The 9,329-nt window shown below is 37.1% G+C and overlaps 3 protein-coding genes and 1 long non-coding RNA gene across 7 annotated transcripts in view; all 4 read right to left on the reverse strand.

Moving 5' to 3' along the window:
• Nucleotides 1–6: 6 nt before the first annotated feature.
• Nucleotides 7–2,190, reverse strand: LOC104819788 (random slug protein 5). 2 transcript variants are annotated; one of them, XM_019203151.1, is made up of 6 exons: nucleotides 1,874–2,190; nucleotides 1,367–1,448; nucleotides 1,032–1,208; nucleotides 767–865; nucleotides 442–687; nucleotides 7–336 (listed from the first exon to the last, which is right to left on the reverse strand). In XM_019203151.1, exons 2-6 carry the CDS (start codon nucleotides 1,421–1,423, stop codon nucleotides 70–72), a joined length of 846 nt encoding a protein of 281 aa, XP_019058696.1. In that variant the 5' UTR covers nucleotides 1,424–1,448; nucleotides 1,874–2,190; the 3' UTR covers nucleotides 7–69. The 2 variants fall into 2 exon arrangements, with proteins under 2 accessions (XP_019058696.1, XP_019058697.1); XM_019203152.1 differs by lacking the exon at nucleotides 1,874–2,190 and adding an exon at nucleotides 1,800–1,841.
• A 1,481-nt stretch (nucleotides 2,191–3,671) lies between these two features.
• Nucleotides 3,672–6,123, reverse strand: LOC104819789. Of its 2 annotated transcripts, XR_772872.1 has the most exons (4): nucleotides 5,835–6,123; nucleotides 5,302–5,717; nucleotides 4,425–5,200; nucleotides 3,672–4,300 (listed from the first exon to the last, which is right to left on the reverse strand). It is a non-coding gene; the product is annotated as an uncharacterized LOC104819789 (long non-coding RNA). The 2 variants fall into 2 exon arrangements; XR_772871.1 differs by having other exon boundaries at nucleotides 4,425–5,717.
• Nucleotides 6,124–6,719: 596 nt separating this feature from the next.
• Nucleotides 6,720–7,704, reverse strand: LOC104819790. The gene is made up of 3 exons (XM_010550034.2): nucleotides 7,510–7,704; nucleotides 7,282–7,415; nucleotides 6,720–7,003 (listed from the first exon to the last, which is right to left on the reverse strand). The coding sequence occupies exons 1-3, from the start codon at nucleotides 7,671–7,673 to the stop codon at nucleotides 6,924–6,926; spliced, it is 378 nt and encodes a 125-aa protein (XP_010548336.1). The 5' UTR covers nucleotides 7,674–7,704; the 3' UTR covers nucleotides 6,720–6,923.
• A 589-nt stretch (nucleotides 7,705–8,293) lies between these two features.
• LOC104819791 (proline-rich receptor-like protein kinase PERK4) overlaps nucleotides 8,294–9,329 on the reverse strand; it is a 3,546-nt gene continuing 2,510 nt past the window's right edge. For both annotated transcript variants that reach the window (XM_010550035.2, XM_010550036.2), the window contains exons 7-9: nucleotides 9,105–9,249; nucleotides 8,797–8,958; nucleotides 8,294–8,693 (exon numbers count right to left, since the gene is read on the reverse strand). In XM_010550035.2, the coding sequence (XP_010548337.1) occupies nucleotides 8,451–8,693; nucleotides 8,797–8,958; nucleotides 9,105–9,249 (550 nt within the window). In that variant the 3' untranslated portion in view covers nucleotides 8,294–8,450. The remainder of the gene's footprint in view (nucleotides 8,694–8,796; nucleotides 8,959–9,104; nucleotides 9,250–9,329) is intronic.

Consider the following 9,329-nt stretch of genomic DNA (forward strand, 5'->3'; position numbering starts at 1 on the left):
ATATATATATATATATATATATATATATATTCTACTATATTTTTTTGTCTTGTTGGCTGGGCAAAACACTCAGTCTCGGCCAGGTCCAGACACGACCTCGGGCGCTGGAGAAGTCTTGTGGTCTGTTCCCCAGAACTTGGAAGTCTTAATGTCGTCTTGAGCCATCAATCTGGAGAACTCCTCATGATCGTACGCAAGCGTGGCTTCCCCTCCAAACTCTTGGGGAAGATTCTCGATGTCGAAGTACGTTTTCATTAACTCCACGCTCGATTTCTCTTTTGGGTACACAAATTTCACCTTCTGAACTGTTCTTGGATCCATGAAATACTTCACAGCCTACACGCACACAAGCGAAAAAGTCTGAGTTCTAGCTAGGGCTATATATATATATATAAATGCGTACATAATGATAATAATATCCTTATGGTTGGTTATACGTACCTTGTAGAATGCCTGAAAGATTCTTGGGGGGTTGTAGAGAAATGCGACGGCAAGCCTGTCAGGGTAATGGTTTTGTAGAATGTAAATGATCTCTCGGGCCGTTTTCATGGGGACATTAGTGTTCAAAGACCATCCGGTGAAGTCTATGAGCCAAGACATCTGGTTCTGTCCCTCGGGAAGATTTAGGATCGCGTTTTCGAGAAGGTAAACCAAATGCCGGATATTACCCTCCGCGGACGTCGTGTTCTGATCCCAAGAATCCGAGTTAACGAATGAGAGCTTCAGTTGAAAGAAAAGATTAGGAAATCTCTGTTGGGACACACACCTGCATTCCTGGCCTCATTATAAGCACAATTCTTTCGCTCCGGTCGTGAAATTTAGCTCGGGAAACTTTTCCGGTCTCGCCTTCATGTGCTACTTCATGCTGGAGAATGGCAAAAGATTACTAGAATATCGATAAAAGGAGCCTAACAAGCTAGCATTTTACACTGAAACTATAGAATTATATGTGTATATATATATATATAGACGCGTAGTGTTTGGTCGGAATCTATTCGAATAATTGAAACATATAATATATACTTAATTACCCAACGGATATATTCGGGTTTATACGTAGCTCTCCATTTAAGAGTCTCCTCTAACATTTTCTTGGCCTTGTCGACGTTCCAATTCCGAGCTTCCAAGTATCTCCTCAACGTAGCATCTGAGCAGAATTTCAAGCTGCGTCCGGACAGCGGACCCATAGCTTCCCTTAATTCACCGACCTGCATATATATATATATATATATTTCAAGATTCTCTAAGCTGAAATTCATGTATACAGTCCAAGAAAAATATACACTGCACTGATTAAGATTATACTGATACACACATGCATGCATATAAGTTTTTTGGTATATATATATAAAGAATCTTTAATTACCTTGAGATCTTTGTCGGAATCATCCTCTGGCTGATGAGTTGTCTTCCTCCTGAACATTCTGTGTTAACCCTTCAGAAAGCAACTTCAAAGAAACATAAAAGAAAGATGTCACAGAGCAGATTTGAACAGATCGAATGAACTACGAATGTCCTTCTTATAACAACGACTCTCTAGTAAGAGTCGTAAGTCAACTGCATATATATAACATTGTTTTGACCGCCATTGCTGACATATATATATATATATATATATATATATATATATATATACGTATATATACGTATATTTTTTCCACGTATTTGACTAAAGATTGTTGATTTCAAAGCCAAATTTCTTCTACTTTGACGGCTTTGAGAAGGCAAAAAAACCCATGAATGATAACTCCATAAAAACCTAGCTACGAGAACCATGGCGACGGGAAGAAGATTCACACCAACTATATATGTCTGAAACTCTCAAGATCTATCGAAAGAAACGAAACCGAGATCAAAGAGCGGGAAATTTCACCTGGTAATAATAATGATCCTTCTTCTTAAGCAACAAAGCAAATTGAGAAGCGAAGCCCAAGAACGTGAGCAAAGAAACGAGAGAGAGAGAGAGAGAGAGAGAGAGAGAGAGAGAGAGAGAGAGAGAGAGAGAGATGGGCTTTGTTCTTCACGCGACTGTCATGCGATTCGGATGCCAAGAAAACTAAAAAAACACGATAAACGTGGAGGAAAGGTGAGTTCTGAAGAACAATGAAAGCAGTTGATGCGAACCAACCGAAGCTGGTCCCTCTGTTTTTTCATTAAGCCATTTGGTAGGTCAATGGTAGATTTATAAATTCCAAAAAAAAAACAAAGATTTCAATTCAAAGATCATCAATACAAATATTTTTTTTAAAAAAATTTGGTGTTGTTCTGGGATTCAAAGATATATACACTTGCATATATATGCCAAATGTGTAAAATATATATAAAAATAGATTAAAATCAGGCTTTTTACAATTCTTCCTCCCCAAAAAAATATTTAATTAATGTCTTTCTAGAAGAAATATTGGTTGTCCCATTAAATAAATATGAAAACTTCTGTACTCACACATTACACATGCATGTCTATTTATTATATAAACATATATGTAATAGTTATTGTGACGTAATTGATTACGTTTATGTGCCCTTTATTAAAGGGACTTTTGTCTCGATGGATGCATGGCATTAAATATCTTTCGTTGCTTTATTATTATTATTAACAATAATTTACGATATGATTTCCAATTTTCATAAAGAATCCGTCATAATCAAAATTATTAACGACCCATTCCATTTTAGGAGCTTATTTGATATAAATAAATTATGATTTATTTGGTAAGAAGATATTATAACATCAAAGTTCTTTTTTTTTTCTTTGAGAAATATATTCGATTTTAGTATTTGATTTCAACATATATATATATATATTAACTTTTGATAAAAACATCAGAAGCCATTGAAATAAAAAATACTTACAGAGAACAATAAGAAGAAGGGTCACAATGTTCCACAATAGGAGAACACAATAGGAGAACACACCCTAATAAACCCTAACCAAACTAAACCAAACCATTCTAATAATATATTTACCACACACGTATTTGTACAAACTAAACAGGCATGTAAATAATAATAAATAAATAAAAAAAGCATTTGGGGTTAAAGATATGTTATGGTGCTGAGTTCGAAATGATGTCTGCTTAGGGATTTTCCCTCTTTCGGCTCAGAAATTCGAATTGCATATAAATGTAATAAAAATAGAAAAATTGAATAAGAGACCATTTATTTTTTTAAAAAAATTATTTTAATAGGAGCCGATTTTAAATAAAAGAAAAAAAAATTCAAATAAACTCAAATACAATATAAAAAATCAAAATGATAAAACAATGAATGAGAAATTACAAACCAAAATTAAAAAGCAGCCGATCCTAAACCGGCAAATCTCGAGGAGAGTATGGTAGACGATAATTTCATGGGCAGAAGGCAATATTCCATAACATAAATCCCCTGAAACATTCGAGAAACCGTGAATACAAAGCAAAAAGGGTGAAACATTATTATTATTACTATTACCCGATCAAACAATTGTTACTGTTCGGCCTATAACCAAACAGTCTAAAATTATTCCAAAGGAATATCCTCTAAGTGCAAGTGTCAATCACCCAGAAATACGTTTCTCGTAAAAGCAGAAAATCAGAAAGAAAATGAAAAGCAAAACAGATCTGGGCGGAATCGAACCGCCAACCTCTCATCTTCCAAGAAAAGAGCGCTCTACCATTTTGAGCTTACAGATCTCTTCCTCGACTTACCCAAATCATATACAACCGGAACCAACCATATAAACAAACCAAAATTTTCTACTCAACGATATAGAATCCAATTAATCACTATTTTTTTTTCTAAAACCGAAGTAACCAAACTAAACCAAAACCGAAACACAAAATGACCTGGACCCAAAACCCCTCCTTACTAAACCAAACATTAATCTATGCATTTGATGTCATTAACTTATTCCGACACCAAACATAACTAAGCATCAACTTCAACGAATACTGGAACCCGCCAATACGACACAGGGAAACCATAGGTTTAGATTTCCCCATCGTTGGCCTCATGGCAACGATATAGACCTCGGGAAATCCGTTTCCAACCCAATCTCTACCCCTCGATTGCGACGGACAGCAAAGTCAAGACTTGGATCTGGCGCATAACGGAAGAAAGAACATCCATTAGATCGTTCGAGAACCCAAACGTCCAATACCGGACGTTCCACACAAAAGCCAACTCAAATCTGTCAACATTATGAAGCCACCACCAGATCAAAGCCCTCAGCCATCAGTGGGTGAAATTCAACCATGGGAACACTCCAACAGCATTATGGAGCCATTGCATGCCCAGGAATACACACAATGATACCAAATCACTGAATTTAATTATAAAAAAGAAAAGAAAGATCATCAGACCAAAGCCCTCAGGCAAAAAGATTTAGAGCCGTGATTGCTCCATATTGGCCATGAACCATAAATACGGCTACTCCATATATATACCTTCGAATCAGGGTGTCACCATTCAAAACATAACAGCGCCTCTCTTTTAAGTTCTGGCAGTTGATTGCTCCCCTCTTCAAAATTTCTTCCCCTGCACCATTGTTCCCCTTGGCCCCCAAGCTCGAAAAAACCTTCATTTGATGTACCCAAATTCTGGGCTCCACAATGGTTTATATGCCAGATATCTAGACATTCTGACAAGAATTCCCAAAGTACTACAATAATATTTTTAGAATAACCTCAACTGAAACACAATTCCAAACAATGTACATCGAACTATAAAACCCACCTCGGACGTATTCAGGGTTCGATACATCAAAACGATACATCATTATGACATCGGCAAAATGCAGAAACTATCATATATTTGACAAAAAGAGAAGCTGTAAATAACAAATCATTAAAACGAAGGGATCATAATTGAGAACTACGATCATAATGCAGCATTATTGTAATAAAATCCATGGTGAATTATATAAGCTGTAACGCTCAAGATTATCTTGACCACTCGACAATTCTCAGTACATGATGGATAGTACGTCGCAGAATGCTGATGCGTCGATTTGAGATAGTATCTAATGCATATTCTTTCCTCCAACATTACAATATGCATTCTATGGGTATTGGAATCTAAATAAAAGGAACCTTAAGCAATTTGCCAATAACGCTCTAACTGGATGTAATAAGAGTAGTAAATTAATCCTATGCCACATAACAATATGATACCTGTCTCCGCGAATGCAGTTGGGAAAGATTAGTATGATTGGACTCCGGATCTGCTGATCATGTAATTTGTTCTGTAAGATGGAAAACTCCAGAATGCCCATGATTCATAGAAAATCAGTGAAATGAAGGTGTGTATGCGGAGCAGACGAACCATGCCAGATGTTAGGCGGGTAAAGAGTATAAAGTGGTGGGAGAGAGAGAGAGGGACAAATATGGAGCGAGGCGCGCGCACACACACGAGAGGGGAGAACCCGGGCAAACCCCCGTGCGATCTCCCCTCTAAAACAACAACGGAACTTTTATTGACGAATGGGTGACCTGCCATGCAAGCGCACCTGTCATGGCAAAGGTCGGATGACAAAGATGTAACTAGGACTCAAGCCCCGCAAAAAGCCAAAGCCAGGGCTATGTCGTCCCAACATCTTATACATCCTTTTATATTTAAAAACAAGCATATATTCACCATGTTCTCCAGCTGCCGAATCTCCCGCTTCCGATACGACTGTAGCTACCAACCTCAAAATCTCCGCCGAATCAACGCACAAGGTTGAAAGACCTCACAAGCCTCTACATGAATCGATTCCAAACTAATGATTAGAACAGATACATGAACACAGATCCATAACCTCAGAACTGCAGTAAGAAAACTGTAAACAAATTCTAAAGAAATAATCTGAAACGTACAAATAGAGTAAGATCATCAATTGGAGGCATCAGATCTGAACCGGATCTCGCAACTGGACAGCGTGATGAACACGATCCACCTTCAAGCAGGGGTCCCGACACCGAAACAAGTCCGATCTCTCAAGTTATGAGCACCGATACGTAGATCATGACCCGATCTACAAGGCTCGGCTGCCAAAAATTCGCAGATCGACGCCATAGCGGAGAGATCTAAGGAAAACTGGGAAGATTGGTGGAACGGAGAAAGAAGAGGATGAGCGGCTACAAAAGCGAGACAGGGAAAACGATACCAAAGACACCTGTTTATAGATAGGGTTGTGAGAGATGGACGGACGAGATTTAAAGCTAATAAAAATATAAACGGTGGAGATGTCATTACGTGGATGATTTCGCGCCTTTCAAGGTGTTAAATAAGGCGGTTTAGAAAATGGACGGCTAAGATGAGCTGTTGCTAATCAATTCCTTTGTGTGTTGCGTTGTCTCTACGAGACTTTGGAATCCTTGTGACGTCATGACATCATCATCATCCACTACAATTATTTTATATTTGTCTATAATTATTTGAACACGACTCTTGCTTTTGATAATTTTTTAAGCAAGTTTATCTGTAAAAAAAAAAAACAACTGGTCGTACTAATGACAGGTGGCAAAAATTATAGACCAAGCTTCTATGATTTTGAATTTGATTAGATTTGTATTAACAATTAATTACTTCAATAATCGGGTACATAATATTTTGTACGAGAATATATTCAGATTTTTTTTCAAGATAGAAATTTGAAATAATCTACGCTGGTAGAGGTTAATCTTAAGTCAAACTGCAATTAAAAATAACATTTTGGACCGACCACCTTACTGCTCCCGTTGTGGAATCTGACGCCAATCGTACAAACGTGCATCGCATTTGCTTTTGAACCCAATAACAGATGAGTATAAAAGGAAATTGATGCTTTACATATATATATACAGATACATATATGTATAGATATATATGAGTGTTATATTACAGCCATGTATATATAGATATATGTATTTTTGGTACATATGTTACATGGTTTACAAAGGGAAGTGGTTATGGTTTATAGTCGCTTAGGTGTTTGGCTGTTCGGTCTTCTGCTCTGCTTTGGCCTCTTCACCTCCAGCCCTTGTGCCCGTCTTAGAAGCGTCATCTGTGTGTGTATATACATTGAAATTAAACCAGTATTTTACTATTGATCATATATACACACTAAATACGGAACAAAGATTTGAACCTGAAAACATGCATAATCTTGGTGGAGAGATGCTTATATATATGTATAAAAACTTTATTTTATCCACCGTATTCGCTTGGATTCCATGAATTAGACATACCCTTTCGATATCCAAAGACGACAGATTCAAATGATATATATATATATATATATTTAGGTATAATATATGTATATATATATATATATTCACTGACCAGAGGGATGATGTTGGACTACTATCTCTTCTTTCTCGAGAAGGAGAGACTGGTTCTGTCCGTAAATGCCGCCATAGCCTTCTTCTTCGCACCTCGAGGCATATGTTTCTCCAAAAGAACTCCTAATCACATCTCTTCAATCCCAAAACAAAAACGTTTAACTCCGAATCATATATACACATATATGTAATGTATACATATTGTATGTATATGCGTGTGGTGCCAAACATGTTTTTGTCGACGGGTCTGTTGGCTTCGTCCATGAGACCGGCACAGTTTGATCGGCTGGATACGAAGCGGCGTGTCCGAAACCCAACGGGAACAGCTTCGGAACAGATTGCCGGCTGAGATCGATGTCGGGATCGGAATAATGATCTCCAGGCGTAAAACATCGTACAAAATCTCTATCGGTTCTTCATATTTATCATTATTATTATTATTGTTTATAAAAGTGGTAAACGTCGTTGTCTCGGTTTCAGCAAGCCTCCAGAATCGTCCACGTTAATCTTTTCGGTATGCGTGAAAACATCCACAAAAACGCACAAATAAGTTCGCGAGGCTTCCACGAGATTCATCAAAACTGTATTTTTTTTTTAGATAATTGAATAATCCTAAATTAAAGTTTAAATTAGTTTTAGGGTCGAGAATTATGTGATTTAGATTATATATATTTTTTAAAATTTTAAAAATCGAATTCAGATGAAACAAATGTTTTTGGTCAAATATTGTATTTTTTATAGATTAACATATAAATATATGAAAATTTCTCTAAATAGACGAATTATTTATCAAATGTTGAGATTTTAAAAATACAGTTCCTATCCGATTTTCAGTTAAAATCACAAATTTTACAACGACTATTAAAAAAATTATACAGCATTTAATATCATTGATATTTGGATATATTAGTTTTTCGACAGTCATTATAAAATTTTAGTAAACATTATAAATCCGTTTATTTCTATCATATTTTTCTTAATTACAAATTCGTCAATATTTTTATAGGCGTCAGTGATTCTCGGATCTATAGTATTCCTCAAATTTGACAAAAAAAAAGATGTATAATTGAAAGGAAATCTAAAATGAGAAACCCAATCAAAAGTACAAATCGAATTTATCAAACACGAGAGAGACCATGCATTAAAATGACATTTTGACAAAAGGGTGTATTATTTGTTTGGGCTTTTAGGGTTTCCAGTGGGACCCATCTCCTCGGAGTCATGGCTCGAGCCATCGCTGTTCATGAACTCTTGGCTCGACAGAGCCATCTGTCTGAACTTCTTCATGTCGGCTTGGTAAGCTGTCTGACTGTACTCAGAACTCGTCCCTGATCCGTACACGTTGCTGTGCCCTGGCTTCACTCCTTCACTCAAGTCATCTAGTGACACTTCTCCTTCTAATGCTCGTACTATCTGTTTAATTTTTTTTTTATGTTCCGAAACACAAATGTTACTTTACGTGTACGTCAAGGTAATGTTTAGAAATTATTAGGCTTTTGGTTTTAATGTAACTAACCTGGCTCATCTTGGGGCGTTTACGTGCAGAATGGCGAATACTGGCGGCGGCGCAGGTCACCATTCGGACCATCTCTTGCCTGTTGTAGCTGCCTTCGAGCCGTGGATCCGATAGTTCGTCGAAGTTTCCGTCTTCGAGTGCTCGAGCCATGACGGGTCGAGCCTGTATATATTGAAATATCAAAGCGAATTTTATCAGAATCGTCTTTAGATACAAATCCAGACAAGAAAAACTATAACAAACCCTGATCAAACCGGTATAACCGGTCACATATTCTGATAGAAGAGAGCAGAAGTGATCATGCATACCCAGTCTACTAAGCTGTCTTCCATGGTGCCGAAGTTATCGACAGGTCGTTTCCCGGTAATGAGTTCCATCAACATGACTCCGAACGAGAAAACATCTGATTTCTCGGTCAGTTTTCCGCTCGATGCATACTCTGGGGCGAGATACCTAGAGGTTGTATCGAGACAAAGCTCATAAAATTAATACCCATAATCCCGAAGGTTTTCACTTTCGAAATGGACACTCTT

Source organism: Tarenaya hassleriana, unplaced genomic scaffold (genome assembly GCF_000463585.1).
Source record: "Tarenaya hassleriana unplaced genomic scaffold, ASM46358v1 Cleome3, whole genome shotgun sequence".
Lineage (NCBI taxonomy): Eukaryota > Viridiplantae > Streptophyta > Magnoliopsida > Brassicales > Cleomaceae > Tarenaya > Tarenaya hassleriana.